At 34.4% G+C, this 18,656-nt stretch overlaps 1 protein-coding gene across 1 annotated transcript in view; it reads left to right on the top strand.

Annotated features, from left to right (window-relative positions):
- Positions 1-18,656, top strand: part of CASK (calcium/calmodulin dependent serine protein kinase) — a 391,044-nt gene that overhangs the window by 183,460 nt on the left and 188,928 nt on the right. The window contains exon 4 of the mRNA XM_039883006.1: positions 16,501-16,578. Within this exon, the coding sequence (XP_039738940.1) occupies positions 16,501-16,578 (78 nt within the window). The remainder of the gene's footprint in view (positions 1-16,500; positions 16,579-18,656) is intronic.

Here is an 18,656-nt window from a genome sequence, read left to right as displayed (position 1 = left end):
GCTTGGACATAACCCCAAAACATGTTCCCCAGTTCCCAAATCTTCATGACCTTCAAGGGCAAGTTATTTCTTTCTGCTTCTCTGCTTCACATTCCAGACAGACAGACAGACAGACAGCATGCAAATGAATGAGTGAATGAATTTATCCGATTGTCTCAGTTTCCTCCTTCTTTTCTAGAAACCGGAGTATCCTACGTTGTTGACCTGATCCCCTATGGATAACCCCCTTTTGAATCAGGGATCTGTTCTGTGTCCAACCAGGGACAAATAAAAGCCCACTGCTGTTTCCATGTTTGGGCTGGGGTTCTAGGTGGAAGAGTTTATTAAACTCCCAAATCGACTATATGAATAACGGGAAAGGAGATAAGCATTAAAGCAGAGCAAAGAACATGTAGAATGGCCAGAAATGTGAGTCAGCTTATATAGTTGGAGCACTATTAACAATGGTGGATTATTACTTTAGAACAAGGTATAAGATCAGGGAATGACTGGAGATGAGTTTGGACATGTAATAATAAAAACCAGTGATGATGTGTGTAACTGCATGCTACACCTTGCACTTTTTTATTGTCTCTTTATTTCTCTCAACAACCTACTAAAGTTAATTACTATGCCCATTTTACAAATGAGAAAAACTGCATTTTAGGAGGTTGTGACTTGCTCAAAGTCACAAAGCTAGTGTGGCACAACTAGGATTCCAACCTAGGCAATTTGACTCTACTGCCCTCATTCTTAGTTGTTCTGATAGCTAGGGCTTTTGATGTCATGTTAAGGATTTCAGTTAATCCATTCACAAATGTTTATTGAATGCCAACAATATGCCAGGCACTGTTCTAGGTACGTAGCATTGGACAGTGAGTAATTTAAGATCCATGCCTACATGACACTTATATTCTAGTGGAAGGGAGAAACTAATAAATATATAATAATAATAGTGAGTGCTATGAAGAACAGGGTCCAGGTAAGGATATAGAGTGATGAGGATGCTACTTCAGATAGGGTATTTACAGGAAGCCTTTTCTGAGGAGGTGACATTTGATCAGACTTTAAATTTTATTCTATAGTTGGTAGAGCACATTGAAATAATTTACCAAGGCAATAATATAATCATATTTGTGCACTAGAGACCCTTAGAATCAATGTGAAGAATGTATTAAAGGGTCAAAACTAAAGTCAGTAAAGAATTTCAGGCAAGATGAGATTTGGAGTTCAACATTTTCATTGTAATGACTGAGAACCCCTACAGAGAAGGGAACTGAACTGTAGTCTGGCTCACTGCATGAAATATGGGATGAAACAGAGACCCACAGCCTCAAACAGTGGCTGAGAAAAGCTCTAGCCATCATATATAAAGGGATCACTCAAGGAATCAGAAGGAGAAAAACGAAAACAAAAAAAAAAAATCCCTCATTTAGGATTAGTATTCAAATGAAAATTTCAAAGTACACAAAGAAAAACTAACATCCTGAAACAAACTCAACAGATAGGAAATTTGGTTTAAAAGAAATGGAAATAATAAAAATCTGAAAGGGATTTTAAAGTCCTCAAAAAGATAAAGGGAGAGGATAACATCCTAGAACAGGAGGCTGCCTGTTCCATTTGGTAAATGTTAAAAAAAAAATCCTTAAGGGAGCTCCTGCATATGTGTGTGCATTGTATCTCTCTTTAGAATTAATATGGCCAAGTTGAAAGACAGTATTGAAGAATTAATATAGAACAAAGCACTGTTAGAAAGATATGGCGAGTGTAAAAGTGAAGCTAAGAGTTTTGGAGGCCAGATTAAGAATATCCAACATACATAAACAGGCATTATAGCAGTAGAACATAGAGGGAATGATGCGGAGAGGCCTGACTTAAAGAGATAATAGCCCCAAACTTCCAAATCAAAGAAAGACTATCCCCTGGAGATAGAAATAAGGTTTGGGGAAAAAATTACTAATTAACTTTTGAATCATCTGGCTTTGTAGTAATTGTGGGACATCTACCTATAGATATCCAGTACACAGCTGTCCATATGAGTCTCGCCCCCAGGAGAAGAATCTGGGCTAGAGATGGAGTTTAGAAGTCATTACCATTAGGACAAAGCCCATTTTACTGCTTGGCGTCTCAGTTTCTAGAAACCCTACCAACTTGTGAGAATGAAATGAAATGGGAAAATACTCCGATAAAACACTAGATAGTCTTACCATCACCTTCACTGTCATTGTCATAAATTCTATTTATTGTAAAGCCTCAGGATTAGAGGTTAAGAGCTCAGGATTCTGAAGCCAAAATGCTTAGGTTCAAATCCTGGCTCTTCTACTAACTATGCGCCTTGCACAAGTTGTGCAACATTTGTCTTACGCCTTAATTTCCTCATCTGTAAAATAGTAGCTGTCTCCTTGTGTTGTTATGAGAGTTAAACAAGTTATTACATGTAAAACACTTCAAATGGCACTGAGTATGCAGTTAAATACTCAATAAATCTTTGCAGTTAGCTATTAACAGATCTGCATTTAACAGGAACCTTCAGTATCTTATCCCAAAGGAGAGACTAATGTGAAAATCCTAGTTTGTAAGGGCTATGTGTCTTCCTGTAATACTCAAAGGATCTGTCTAGTTAACTGCTGACTTTTATTTGTCTACATACAGAGTTTTGTTGCTTTTTGCAAATTGGCCATGATATTATTTGAACATTCAAGAACTATTTTTTTCTTTGTCATGTTTGAAACTTGGAAATAATTTATGGGCATATGGAATCTTCTCATGAGGGCAGAGTAATGGTTCCAGTTTTTCTTGCTAAGTTGGAACAATTCAACCTTGGGCAGGTACCTATGCTTTATGCCTCTGTTTTTGCTTCTATCTATACATCTATAGTTTTATAAATACCAACATTAACTTTTTCACGTTAGGTAGGAACTTGCCTAGAAGGAAAAATTATACCAGCTAGTTTGGTTTCAGAGTAGAAATGGCAGTAAAATGAAAACAGAAAAGAAATAGTTAACCGTGTGATTAATTTTTAATCCCTGGTGTGTTTGTTCAAGATGATATCATTTTCCAAATTAGCCTACCTTTCTCATCTGCAAGGCAACATCATAGTCTGGCATGATTATTTACAGTTCTTTAGATGTTCTGAGAGACAGGTAAACAGAGGACATGCCAGAAGTAGAACTGTCGAAGAATGACCCTGAATCCTTGAATTCCACAACTGGCTAGAAGGAACATGTTGGGGTTTTCATATCAACTTCATTTGAAGGTGTACATCCTTCTATAGGCCAGGGGCTTTGCTGTTAGTGCGAGCAAGGACTGCATCCTGAGGAACCTGCCTCCAAATGAAGAAAAGGCATCGAGGAGAATGAGGGAGAGCTGTATTTTTACAGAGAAGAGGCTGAAAGAAGAGCTAGAGAGATTTAGGAAACATCATATATACTCACCTGCACCAGTTATAAGAACATATGCAGGATAGAAAATAAACTGATACAATGATTATGATTTGGTTTTGAGTGGTAGAGGTTTCTATCCCAGCTCTCACCTGTGAAAATAAGTGAGACTTGACCAGAGGTCTAAGAAATTTAAAAATAAACAAATAAATAACAAGATGTGCTTAAAGTAGCCGAACTAATACATCCAGTAGATAAAGAATTGCATATAAGGTATTTGCACAATTATTTTTTTAGAATTAATGAAGTTAAAAGATTGGGAGAGTGGATATGTAGAAAAGAGAGAAGTTTAAGGACCTGGGCCAGTAAACATAACGGGCCATTTAGTACCCAAAGTCTTAGATGAACTCTGTAGACCTCATGCTGAGAATAGAAACAATGGTAGCTTGGTTGCTATCTAGCACCATGAAACCCTGTCTGTCTCCTGGTTAGGTGGGAAAAAAAGCACAGGTGAGAGATTCCCTTCACTTGTGAGGATATGCAGTAATTTTTAAAAAGCCCCTTAAAGAGGTAGAATATCACTATTTTCTTAACAACCTATGTAAGTCCATTTTAGGCCAAGGGGAAAGTGTACCCTCCGCCAAAAAGGTGAGCAGGAAGCATGGAGTTACACAGGGAGCTGAGAATCAAGAGGCTGAGGTTCTAGTCCCAACTGCCATTAAGTCTTTTAATTAAACTTCTAGTTCTAAAATTCTGCAATGTGACTCTTGGTGATTTATATCTGGAGGCCCCTCCCCCTCTTATATTCTCCTTCAGAGCCTTAACTAAAAGAGAAAAAATACGTGTGTGTATATATGAATGTTGGAGGTTGGGGGAGGTAGGTGTTTAGCTATAAAGATTAGTGAGAACACTGAGGGCTAATAGTAAAGTTCCTCCATACTTAATATAACAGAGGTTGTTGCTCTCAACTGTCTTCCTTTCTTTTCTGGGAATTTTGGAAAACCATATAGAGGGGCACGTTAACATAAATAATCATCTATGTTAGGATCATTTGCTATCTCTTGTAGCTGTAGTTTCTTCATCCACCAGGAGGCACAATTGTCAAACAACGTTGATTAGGAGTCACGAGATCTTGGTCCTTTAAGCAATTAGACCAGAGAAGTGTCTTAAAAAAAAGAAAAGGGTAATGAATATAGGACTCTGAAAATGGTGACAAGTCAACCTTTGATATCTAGAGTGTCATTAAAACAATCCTCAATTTCTAAAACTTGATAAACAGTATCTTAGACTACCTTTCAGTTTTAGAGATAGCAAATTCTTTCAAGCCAGTTTTTTTTTTTTCAAAGAATCAGAATTCTGTGGATATAAAGAGAGACCTTAGAGATTGCTAAACCAAATCCCGTTATTTTATTAAGGAGTCATTATCAACCCAGAAAGGTTAAATGGCATGATCAAGTTCCCCCGGGCAGTTAAAGGTAGACTTGCGAATAGAACCCATAACATCAAAAGACTGAGATTCACAAAGGAAAACATCAGCAGATTTAACTAAAATTGAAAAAACTAGAAAATTAATTTACTTCAATATTGACATAAAATGGTTACATTCTACAGAACATAGGTAAAGAAGGCTCACTCCAATGGAAGGGAATATATTAAGCTTCATATACAAATGGACAAGATAGGAATACACAGTTCCCACCAAAAGAAATACAACTGGTACATAGGCATATGGGGATATGCCGAGTCATTTTAATGTCTTTGAAAATATATCAGAAGTTCTTTATTAAGCAGTTCCTGTCACGGTGAACATCCCCTGTCCCCATTGAAAAGATAAAAGTTTCTGTCTCCTTGCATATCATAGTTAACAATCCTTTGTAAGTACCTTCTCCATTCACAGTCCTAGTTGACACCGAAAGAATTTAGTTGTATCCCGTTTACAGTATAGGTGGGAGAGGAGAGCTTAGCTCAAATTATAGCACCTTAAATATTCCCACAATCTACCCTAAACCCACCTAACACATTTACTCATTTTCTAGTGCTCCAGGTCTTATTGTTGTTTGCTTGTCATAAGAAATGCCTTGAGATGCTGCTCTTAACTACCTTTTAGTCCCCACCACTCCCCTAATCTCTTGCTTTCGCTCATTCTTACACTCTCCTCTACTCTTTCTCCCCTATCTGAGAGGCCCCATGAAGACTGTCTGTATCCCTTGAAGATGTACCCTTTCCTTCCTCTGAAACTCTAATGTGCAATGTTCTTACCATTCCTCCCCACAAAAATGGAGTTGTTTAGGTGGGGGAAGGATCATGAAAAAGTTTTTGTGTGCATGAGACTCCTCTCTCTCAGAAATGAATTTACTACCAACAGATATTTATAAATATTCATCAATATGTAGAATATTATGCTGATGATAAAAGACCTGTTTACATCCTCTAGTTGTTTATAGTCAAATTGTACAGACCAGACAGGTATATCCATGAAACAAATAATAACTGGTAGTGTAGATCTAAATGACCATAGGCACAGATTCTTAGGACCCTAAGAGGTCAGTGGGAGAAAGAGTTGCAAGCTAGATCAGGCAGGCACACTTATACAAAGTTGATGAAAAGCATCGACATCAGTGTTGGAGAGATACATGTGGAAAAGTGAACCTAGCAGGGGCATAAAGAGAGCAAAAGTATTGGGGAAAGATGGTGATTATGGGATATTTGAGATGGATTTGTATATGCAAGGATTAAAGCATTTATTGGCAAACTATTAACTACAGAGAATTCGTTTAAACCATGTCAACAATACATGTATCATCTGGGGGAATGGAGATGGAGGCTCTGCATTTTGAAGATTCCCCCTAGGTGGTTCTGGAACATGGGGCCCCCATAACAGGCATGCAAATAGGTTTGTTATACAGAGCCCTCCTTATACTATGATTTTACTTACTTAGCTATAATCTCTTATCTTCTATTAAGTAACTCAGGCCCTTGAGCAGAAGTTAGAAGTTTCCCTCTTTGTAACCTGAGTATTTTGAGGCAGACAGTCTGAAATCAGACTGCCCAAGTTTGAATCCTGGCTCTGCCACTTACTAGCAGTGTGACCTCATGGACAAATTACTTAACCTTTGCTGATTCTCAGTTTTCTCATAAATAAAATAGGGGTGTTAATAATACCTACCTCATAGACTTCTTGTAACTATTCAATAAATTAATGCATGTAAACCACTTAGAAAAGTCACGTAGTAAGCACTCAATAAATGTTACCTTTTGCTATTCACCCCAACAAAATAAGACATTTCTGTTTTTGAACTATATATAAAAGAAATCAGACCATTTGTATTTTGCTTTGTCTGCTTCTTTCACTCGGTGTTTTGTCTTTAGGATTCAGCCAAATTTCTTTGTATAGCTGTAATTTATTTTCATTGCTGTGTTGTGTTCTATTATATGAATATACCAATGCTTTATCCTTTTTACTACTGATGGACATTTGGGTTGTTGACAGTTGGTGGCTATTGTGAACAATGCTGCTATGAACATTCAAGTATATATAAGCATATGTTTATTTGAAGAAACCATCTTTGCCCAATACTCTGCAGTCACCTCTTTGTCATCAATCAAGCACCTATACATGTATGGCTCTGTTTCTAAGTTCTCTATTGTGTTCTACTGCCCTGTTCATCTGTCTAAGTGTCAATAGCATACAGTTTTAATTACTGAGCTTTATATTACAAAATTTTGAAATCAAGTAGAGCAAATCTTCTCACCTTATTATTCTCTCAAAATATCTTGGATCTTCTTTCCCTTTTGCATTTCTATATACATTTTAGATTCTGCTTAGCATTTTCTACAAAACCTGTTGAAATTTTGATTGGAATTCCATTGAATTTATGCTTCAATTTGGGAAAGATTGGCTGTTTACAATATTGAGTCTTCTGGGCTATGAACAGGATAACTTTCTCTCCATTTATTCTACTTATTTTTATCTTAGTAAATATCATACTTTTCTCCCTAGATATCCGATACAGCTTTTTATTATATTTATTTCTACATTCTTAAAAAACATTCTTTAGAAAATTTCATTTGATTTGTGATAGTGATTTTGCTAAATTCTGATTAATTCTAATTTTACCTTAATTTATTTTGGACATGTTATGTTATGCAATTATACCATTTGTAAATAATGACAATTTGTTTCTTCTTTCTCAATTCTTATACATTTTATTTCTTTATCTTGCCCTATTGTACTGGCTGGGACCTCCAGAATACTGTTGAATACCAGTTGTTGGAGTAGACATTTTTATATGTCAAATGTTCAGAATTATATTAATTGAATTCCAAATGTTAAAACATATTTACATTCCTCTAGTAAACCCAGCTTGGTCCTGGTGTAATTTTTATGTGTGGCTGTTTTGGTTTGCTAATGTTTTGTTTGCGTTGTTTACATCAATGTTCATTAGTGAGATTGTTCTTTGATTTTCTCATGCTGTCCTTAACGGGTTTTAGTATCTAGGTTAAGTAAGCTTCATAAAATGAATTGGAGACTGTTCCTGCTTTTTAGTCATTTTATTTCTCCTCAAAACGTTCAGTAGAACTTGTCAAAAATTCCATCTAGGCCTAGAGTTTTCTATGCCAGAAGGTTTTCAATTACTGGTTTAATTCTTTTAATCAGTAAAAAATTATTTAGGTTTTCTAATTCTTTTTGTATTCATTTTTGATTTTTGTTTTTCTGGAAATTTCTCCATTTTATATAAATTTTCAAATCTGTGACATAGAGTTTCAATACCATCTTTTTTAATGTCGGCTAGATATGAAATGATATCTCCTTTTTTATTCTTAATATTGCTTTCTATATATGTCTTCTCTCTTTTTTTTAATTAGTCTTGCCAAAGATTCACCATTTCATAGGGAACAACTATTAGCTTTGTTTATCTTCCTCATGTCTCTTTGTTTTCCACTTTATTAATTTCTGTTCTTATTTCCTTCTAATTTATTTGAGTTTAATTTGATGATCTATGTATAACTTATGGAGAATGGATGGATACTTAGTTTACAAATTTTCAGGCTTTCTTCTTTTCTAATATATGCATTTACAACAGTAAATTTCCCTTAAGTACTACTTTATCTGCATTTTATAAGTTTTGATATGTTTATTTTTATTATTCAGTTTTTAAATACTTTCTTACTTTGTAATGATTTGTTCTGAGATCTGTGTAATAAAAGTGTATTGTTCAATTTCAAAACGTCAGAGATTTTCTAGTTCCATTTTATTAATCTTTTCAAAGAACCTATCTTTTGCTTTTCTCTTGCTCTATGTTGTTTGTTTTTTCATTAATGTCTGCTCATTATTGTTTCCTTCTGACTTCATTAGATTTAATCTGCTGTTCTTTTAAAACATTTTCTCCTGATGAATCTCACTGACTTTAGCTTTTCTTATTTTCTAATATCTGACATCCATATTTGTAATGTTTCTGTTAAATTTGGTAATTTAAAGTTTTAAAACATAAATTTATGATACAAACTGCTTTATTAATATTGTTTTAGCTGCATTCCGAAGCAGTATTTTTGCATTTTATTTTTTTAACATTTAGAGCTGTTTTTCTTATGACAAATATAGTAGTACCTGTTTATTTTTTTAAAGTAAAAGTAAAAACAAAAAAAAAATATTCAACTATAGCCCTACCCACCCACTCTGTTTAACACCCTGTTATAATATCCAAAAACTACTCAATGAATCTGCATACATACATATATTTGTATTATGTTTGTACCTCCTAATATAATGTGAACATCCTTCTATATCAATAAATATACTTCTATAGCATCATCTTAATGACAGCATAACATTCTACACTGTGGATTTACTGCAATTTAGTTAACCATTCTCCTATTGTTAGACATTTAGGTTGTTTCTGACTTCTCCCTATTATAAATAGCTATGATAAACCCTGGTCATTAAAACTTGGCAAATATCCCTGATTATTTCCCTTGTAATGAAATTATTGGGTCAAAAGACATGCACATTTTTAAAGCTTTTGTCAAGCACCATAAAATTGCCCTCCAGAAAGGTTGTACTGATGTGTTTTTCCATCAGCAGTAGATTACCTGATTCAAGAAGTTTCTCCAACACTGCGAGAGGTGTGTGTGTGGAACGTCACAGACAAACCAAAGTTACTCAAACTTGGATATGTGGCAGACATTTAATCAAAAATGAACGAAGCGAGACTCCTACTTCAAGGGAAACAACTTGTAGCAGTTGTCGCCAGTGATGAAATTCTAATTTTCACTTGAAAATTAGAATTTTGGAAAACTTGTATCTGCCACCATGAGTTTAACAGCTTCCCAGGTCTTAAAGTATGTTTCTAATGTCATGAGTGCTGATATTAATAAATGTGGTTTTTGATATCATACAATCAAATGTATCAATATTTTGAAAATCTGCATAACTCAATGGACCAGTATTTTTCAGATGACTAATGTATGATGTTACAAAGTCATGAACAAGTAAAAGATCTATTCAAAGAACAAGACAGAACAATGGATTATAGTATAACAAAGTACAGGAGGTTCACTGATAGGGTTTCAGATTCCACATTGCAATTTATCTGTAAGAAACTGCTTCTTGAGTCTTGGTATAGTATCAAAGAAGAATATTCACAAATATCTTCGAGGGCTATTAAAATATACCTCCTTCCAATTATATATCTGCATAAGACCAGGTTTTCTTTATGTACTTCAACCAAATAACATGTTGTAACAGACCGAATGTAGAAACGGATATGAGAATCTAGCTGTCTTCTATTAAACCAGAAATGAAGATTTACAAAATGTAAAACAATGTCACTCTTCTTACTGAATTTATTTTGTTTTAGAATATATGTTTGTTTGTCATGAAAAATATTTCTGTTAACATGTAATGGGTTTATTTTTGCTGTTTTTAAATAAATGTTTTTTACATTTCTGGATTTTAGTTTTTAATATTGATGGATAAAATCCACACAAACACAATCCCTTTGGGGGGTCTCAATCTTTAAGAATACAAAAGGGCCCTGATGTCAAAAAGTTAGAGAACTCAGGGGTTGTCCTAGAAATTGCAGTATGCCTCCTGACTTATATGTTATTGTCAAGTATTTTTATTTGAAATCAATCAACTCTTTCTCTCAGAATAGTTATTGTTTCATATGGTCTCTCTCTCCAGAGAGAGTGAGAAAATGGTTGTTTTATACAGTCATTGATCATTTAGATTCACCTATATTCATACATCACATAACATTTCGGTCAAGGACTGACCACATATACAATGATGGTATACCGTGTAGCCTAGGTGTATAGTAGACTATACTATCTAGGTTTGTGTACATATATTCTACGGTGTTCATACAATGATAAAATTGCCCAATAGTGCATTTCTCAGAGCATATCCCATTGTTAAGCCGTGCATGACTGTACATATTTTGGTTTTTTCATGCCTTGCTGCATCCCTAGTTTTTATTTGACTTCATTTTTCTTCTGCCTGAGGAATACTCTTTTGTATTTCCTTTAGGGATAGGTATGCTGGGTTTTTTTTGCTTATCTGAAAGAATTTTTTTACCTTCATTCTTTAAGGGTTTATTTGGTAAAATGAGAATTTTAATTTGGCAGTTATATTAATTTAAGATACATTTCCACTATTTTCTGTAACTACAGATTTATTTATCTTGCTTGATGTTTATTGGGCTTCTCAAATCAGTGGAGTGGTACGTTTAATTATTTCTGGGTAATTCTCAGCCATTATATTTTCAGTATTGGCTTCTGTTTCATTTTTTTTTTCACTTTTGAAACATCAATAAAATATATGCTGACCTTTTCACCATAATCCTTTGTTTCTTATGCTCACTTTTATATTTTCCATGTTTTGTCTGTCTCTGCTTCAACCTGATATATCTTTCAGGTCACTGATTTTCTCTTCAACTATCTCATCTGTTTAAGTTCTTAATTTTGGTATTATGTTTTTCTATTCTGAAATTTCTATTTGCTGCTTTTTCAAATCTGTACTGTCACGTTTTATAATTTCTTGTTTCTTGCTAAAGTTTTTTAAGTTCAGCCTTTATCTCTATGGTAACCATTGTGGTTTTTCTATACTATCAATACCAGAATATTTTCTGTACCCCAGTTTTCAAAATGCAGCCCTTTATGGCCCCAGCCCAGAGCATGGGACGTTTTATCAAGGTCTTAGCCTTTGGCAGGCTCTTCTAGGGTCTGCTAAAAGGATAGCTCTGTCTCTCCTTTTGAATCACTCTGGTGCAAAAGCAGTTGGACCTTGTCAGTCTTCATCTGACTGACCCCAGTGTTCCCTAAAAGTGCAGACACCCCGCCCCCCATCTCCCACAGCTGCCTTCTTTCCATAGCCCACTCCTTACCCCCAGGACAGAAGCAGCTTTCTTTCCTCATTCTCACTAGGTAGTTTTACATTCATACTGTTAATTCTTTAAAGCTTTCAAAATCTTTTTTTTACTCATCCAGTTTTTATAGTTATTTTTGTTTATTTTGTTCTCTTTTTTTTGTTTTTGTTTTTGTTTTTGTCACCTTCAGAAGAAACTCTAGTCAGAGAAATCCAGATTTGGTCTGTTCTTTACAGTGTTCCTCAAAGAATAGTTTGCAGATGCATTCTAATCTACCAACTTTTACCAATCTATAATGAGCTAAGTACAGAAATTGAGAGTAAACATTTAGAAACAGTAGGAGCAATTTGACACTGCTGTGAAATCACAGCACATGATTTTGTACTTTATAAAAATATTGGTTCATAATGTACCTGAGGGGTGAAAAAAACTGCACAGTTGATTTGGGAAATACTTTTCCAAACAATCAGATGCTAGTGTCCTACAAGTCCCCTCCTTCTCTGCTTTTACAGAATGCATCGTAGAGGAGGGTATAACTTCTCCTCTACCCTCTTAGGTCATCTGGGGCCTGCAAATTAAACAGGCAAGTGACAGGTTAACAGGAGAAAAGATTTATTTCATATGCACATGTTAGGGTGGTGGGGGCTCACAGAAAAAAAAATGAAAACCACAAAGAGGCAGTTAGACCCAGAAGCTTATATACCATTTTAACAAAGAGTGGTATCGTGTGGAAAAGAAACTAGACAAAGGAAGCGGAGTGGTGAGTTTGGGCCTCTAGGGTTGGGGGTAAGTTGTTGGAAGGTGAGCAGAACATGCATTGTAAATAAAAGTTGTTTAGTAAGGTTTGTTATGCAGATAAGAGTAGTTCTCTTCCTGGTACTTGAGAAGGGAACTCCTTTACAAAAGGAAATTTATGCACTGTTTTGGGGCAGAATGGAGGAGAGCAGAGAATTCTTTCTATGTCTGCTGTTTTTTAATTACCTTCAGTTCAAAATAATCCTATACCAAAGTGGCATATTTTGGGGTAGCATACTCTGATCCCTTCAGCATATAGCCAGCCATACCTTGTGCCTCTATTTTCTTCGTCTCGTGTATTTGTTTTTGCATAAATTTTTTAATTATATAAGTAATGCGTGTTTATTTTAAAATTTTTTTAATTCAGATAGACAAAAGGGAGGAATGGCTAAGATCATTCATAATCTCATCACTTTTCAGAAGTCAGTAAACTTCCCATAGTTTTTCTCTGCATATAGTATGGGAGCACTCCCTAAACTCATCCATAGCATGGCTTCTTCTCCCTTGCATTTCACTCCCTCAGAATGGAACCAATTGGGAAAATTCAGAACATGCTTTTTGAAGCTTCTAGGCAGTCCCAGAAACACCCTGGGAAGCCGAAGAGAAAAGCAATAAAAGAAGCTTTATAATTCTTTTTAGAAACATTATATTATCAAATAAAGTTTATCAAATACTTGAGACATTAAATTATTTGTTCAAGGTTATTATATTGGGATTGTATGTATTATGAATACATATATTTTAAATTTAAGTGATGAATAAAATGTGCTTTAATAGTATTTTTAGTTTTTATTTCTGTATCTCACAAAATTAAAAATTAATGGACTACCTCTTTAATATCAATTAATGTTATGAATACTTGATTAAATAGCTTTAATAATAGAAAATTACTTTCACAGAGATGAGTTATTTTCATATTAACTCCTCAAAAAACATGCCTACATATTTAAAAAGTTACATAGGTGATTTTGTTTAGTGCCTCTAAACCGTTGTTATGAACCATTGTATTAAAAATGTGAAATACCCAAAAGATCCCATTTATAATAGCAACTAAAAATATAAAATGTCTCAAGAGGAAAACCCAATGATCAGTATTTGGAACCAATATAAAGAAAACCTGTAAACTACAACTAGAGACATGAGAGGAAATGGAGAGACATATCGTGTTCATAGACGAGAATATTAGAAAAATTTTATTTCCCAGAAGTTAACCTATAAATAAATGGCATCTTAGCTAAAATATAAAAATGATTTACCATTTGACAAACTGATTTTAAAGTTCACCTGGGAGAAAAAAATTATAAGAAATGTTGAGAAAGAATAGTAATGAAATGAGACTTATTTTGCCAAATATTAATATATACTATTACAGTATTAAAAATGGTATGGTACTAGATACAAGAATAGACAGGTCTGTGGAAAAGAGTAGAAACCTAAAAATACCTGTGTGTGTATACAGGTGTAGAGATTGTCACTTCAAGTACTAGTATTTCAGATGACCAGAATAAATGGATTGATCCATGCTGGTAATTATAGCACAGGACAGTAAATAATTTCCAGTTATTTCTCACTGACTGGTTTCCTCCATAGGTTGACTTCTCACTACATTACTACCTTCTCCTACCCCAAAGACTCTTTGTTTCCTTCTTCCAGGTCCCTCCAAAAAACTTCCTCTGGCTCTCAGGACTGCTTGCTTTATGATGCAATTAATTTAGCTTTCTCATTTGCCTAATTCTTATCTAAGTTGAATAGTGTTTATCTTCACATTTCACAATTAATAAGGAAAACAGTTCAACAAAACTGTAATTTTCTTTCTTTGACATGCTTTTTAGTCCTCATATATCAACCAAACCAGCTCAAATAAACTACAGTCATCTTTAAAAATTGTATTTTTTTCCTCTTCACAGTGCAAAGAAATGAAAAATATTCAGCTTCTCTAGTAATCAAGGAAAAGCAAATTAAAGCAATCGTAAATGACTTTTTCTTGCTATCTGATTGGCAAAAAATTTTAAAAAATAGTCATCCTAGTAGAGACAAAATAAAGGAAAGGACACTTTCACACTCAGTAGGGGCAGTATGAATTGTTAAAATTTTTCCAGTAGTGTGTGTATCGAAAATTTTATTGTATATGCCCTTTAACATAACAACTCCACTTGTAGGACCTTTACTACAGCAGATGAGCAGGGTCATTCACAAAGATGCATGATCATGTTCATCTGGGCTTGATTTCTGTTGGTGGAAAATGAACACTGCTATGCTTCAGAATAGACTAAGGCATCATAAAAATTATTTTGAAGAAGAATCCTAATTGACATTGGAAAATGTTCATTAGCTGTGAAATAGAAACTAGGTAAAATTTGTAAAGCCATATATAAATGTGAAAATATTTTCAATTAAATAAAATTACACCAAGATTTAATTAATATAATCAACTGTTTATTAAATATTTACCGTATACTCAGTCTTCTGTGTTGAAAGTATAAAATACACTTGTTCTTTAGGACTTTATGCTATTGTTGAACTGTTGAGCTTAAATATGTGCATTTGGTCCTTGCACACCCAGTAGATGTACCTCTAGATAAAAGGAAGAGCACTGAACATAAATAAGCATTTGAATCCTGTCCCTGTCACATACTAGTCGACTCACTCAGACAAATTATTTAAGAATGAGGGTGCTGACCTCATGAGGTGATTATAAGAATGAAGGGAGATATAAGCCGGAGTGCTTCCCATGATGCTTAGTGGGTAGTAATATTAGTAATGATTACTAATTATTATTATAACTAATTATTTAGTAATTATTAGTAATAGTAATGAATAGTTAGTTCTTTTTCTTTCCCCACTAGAAGTTTCTGTTTCCTCAGTGTAATACCTGCAGCAGATATATTGGAGCCTGAGCTACTGAATAAATGGATGAGATACAGGATTTGAAAACGCTTTATAAGCGTTAAAGCATTGTGAAAATGTTAGCTAACTATTAATATTTGAATAATTTCATTAATATCTGTAATGATATGGCAGAAGTTTTATATATACACATATATGTTTGTATGTAAGTGCTGAATGTTATGATATGGCCTATATGGGGTCATTGTAGAATTTAAGCAAATGGAGGGCTTAACGTGGCTGATAATCATTTGGGGGCTTATGAGAGAAGGTGGGATTAGAATGGAACCTTGAATTAGGTAGCTTTTAAATATGAGAAACAATATATACAGACACATGTGTCCAGAAAAGGAAAAAGAGAAAATAGTATATTCAGGGAGTAGTAATAAGACTAGTGTGCCTAGAGAGTAAGGTATTCTTAAAAGTCGTTGGAACAGGATAGATAGAAGAGGCAAGATGTGTGGCCAAGACAACAAGAGATCTTAACTGATCTGGTGAGAAATAGAGAACCTTTTAAGTTTGAGGGCACTGTGTCACCAACACAACACTCACTCTGTTAGAATATGTTTGTCACAATTAACTTTGGTAATAAAACTGTAAACAAAAATAAATTATGGATTAGCTAATTCTTTTTTTCCTTCCACAGTATATAGCTTAGATATTCTAGTGGTGATAACTATAGCTAAATGGTTTAGAATCCTTGTTGTATTCCTAAAATATTACATGACATGGCTAGACATAGATAATTTCAGAATTTAACTCAAAAATTCTGTCCCCAGCTTTGCCCTTTTCTGAGACTTCTTATTGTGATAACCTAAAGAAAATTTATAATCAGTTTTCCATACCTTATGTTATTTGATGCTATAATTTGCTTGTTCTTCCTATTTCTTTCCCTGTAGATTTTCAATGTTAAGGCTATTATAATGTCCTTTATAAGTTATGTATATTTTTCATGGAAAGAAAGGAAATTTAGCTAACTCATTACAATCATTAGCTGTAAGTCAACTAGTAACTTAGTTACAATATATTCACTTTCAGTGTTTTCTTCCTGGAGTTTCCTCTTTTCTTATACACTTTTTTACATTTCTCTGCAGTATGGATGGAGCGGATCTATGTTTTGAAATCGTAAAACGAGCTGATGCTGGTTTTGTATACAGTGAAGCTGTAGCCAGGTATGTATTTTCTGTGAACTCTCCAGAGGTCAAGATGCAAGTAAAAGAAGAAAATGACCCCAAAAAAATCATATAAAGTGGCCTGTTCTTTGAACTGATGATGAGCATACTGCCACTCCCCTACAAGGCGCGCATCTGTTTTAGTGTGCATTAGTGGAACCAAATAGTGACTGAAAATGCAAAATATCGAATGAATTTATTACTGTGAGTTTACAGCTCCACATCAATACTGCTATCTTTCCCGTTTCTGATGAATTTTATACAAGAAGAGATTTGATAGCTCAGGAACCATGCAGAATTAAACTTAGGCTTTTTGTTTGTGTGTTTGATTTTTGTTTTTTGGCAGATGTGCCTCATTGGTTCTTTAGTTCGCCTTTTAATGATAGTGAATTATTATGTGGCCAGTTAATCTGAAGAAAAGGATGGAACAGTAGAAAGAACAGAAATAAAAGTACAGTTTTTCTGTTGAATATATTCACTTCAGGCCTTGTGGTGTGATATCCCAGTCAAATAGCAGTCATTGTTCTAAGTGGAGGAGTTATAAAGAACTAATATCTCAGAACGAGGAGTAAATATGAAAAATCAGAGGAGCCATGCACTGGGTCACTTGTTTATAGGTTTAGAGCAGCACAGCTTTCTGCTTTGGTGACAATCATATCATAAACATTCACTCTGAAGGATTGTCTTTTTAATACGTGTGGTACATACATTAATGGCGTACAGCATCTCTCCTCAGTCACCAACCATAATATATTGAAGGATTTAAACAAACGAATCCATTGGGATTTATTAAAACTTTCTACCATTTAAGAAACAGTGACCACTAAATGATTGTAATGTCTTCGTCTTCCCTCTTATCATTCATTTTATAATTGCGGCATCATGGACAGATGTAGCTAGAAACAGCCTAGAAGACTACCTCATACAACTTTTAGCTCAGAGTGGCTTGACTTCTTCAAATTCATTGCCCTGCCTCCTCCTGCCTGAGGAGCAAGGGCCCCAGTCTCAGGAGATGGAGCAGCCATAACTATAGCACAAGATAAAGAATATACTCAATTTGAGATAGCTGCTGTTTTGTGCTAGTGGAGCTAGGAAGAAGAAGCAAGTGAACGTTTATATATATTAACTAAATATATCAAATATATATTATTAAATATATTGCTAAATATCTTCTTTTCTTTTGTGCCATGCTCATTCAAGCACATTCTAGGGTTTTTTTAATCTCATTTTTCTATTGTTTTGAGTTCTTACCATAGTTTTAAGTTTTATTCTTTATTGTGCTTCAGAACTAAAAAACATTCTTTAATACCAAAAATAGCCATGTCGGTTTTTCTTATGGCAATAGTGGTAAACTACTTTATCCAACTATGTGAAACTCTCAGACTTTTTCATATCATTATTTACATATATTTCTTTAAGAATTTGAGGCAGCTTGCCTTTTGTTCTTTCTCATATTGACATCTTTCAACAGCAGCATCAATTAGGGAAAACTGGAAATTCTGAATGTTGATTTTCTAAAACATAAACCTTGATAGAGGAAGATGACTTTTTCCTCTTGAACCACAGTAACGCTGAAGTACCTAGCATATCTGCTGGCAATGTTGATGTTAAACCAGTACCACTTTTACTTGGTCCCCACTCATCAGTATTTCTTTTCCTTAACTTCAAGTCTGCCTCTGCCACTGGGCTGGGTGTCAGAATAGGGAAAATAGTAGAATGTAGAGGTGATGTCATACAGTGAAATGACTTGGGGGGTCTCTCCCAATCTTGAGATTTATAGAAAAGGTAGATGTTTATATAAATCAAGATGAAAGCCTGTTGATTTTTAAATCACCTATATTTGCTGCTAAAATGGTGGTTTCATGAAAGGAACTTTCCAAAATGGACCAGAAAAAAGTAGCATTGAAACCAGTAAGTAACACTGCAGAAAGACAACTTTTGCACGATTCATTAAAGACTCTTTCTAAAAATGACCAAAAGGCAGGGGGTGGGGAGGTGCAGCCTCAGAAAGTATTATTAGGTATGTTTCCTATTGCAGAGGATCAATGACCATGTAACAAGAGGACATAGATCCTTTT

This window comes from Pteropus medius, unplaced genomic scaffold (genome assembly GCF_902729225.1).
Source record: "Pteropus medius unplaced genomic scaffold, Ma_sr-lr_union100, whole genome shotgun sequence".
Taxonomy (NCBI): Eukaryota; Metazoa; Chordata; class Mammalia; order Chiroptera; family Pteropodidae; genus Pteropus; species Pteropus medius.
This window is presented reverse-complemented; position numbering and strand designations above follow the sequence as displayed.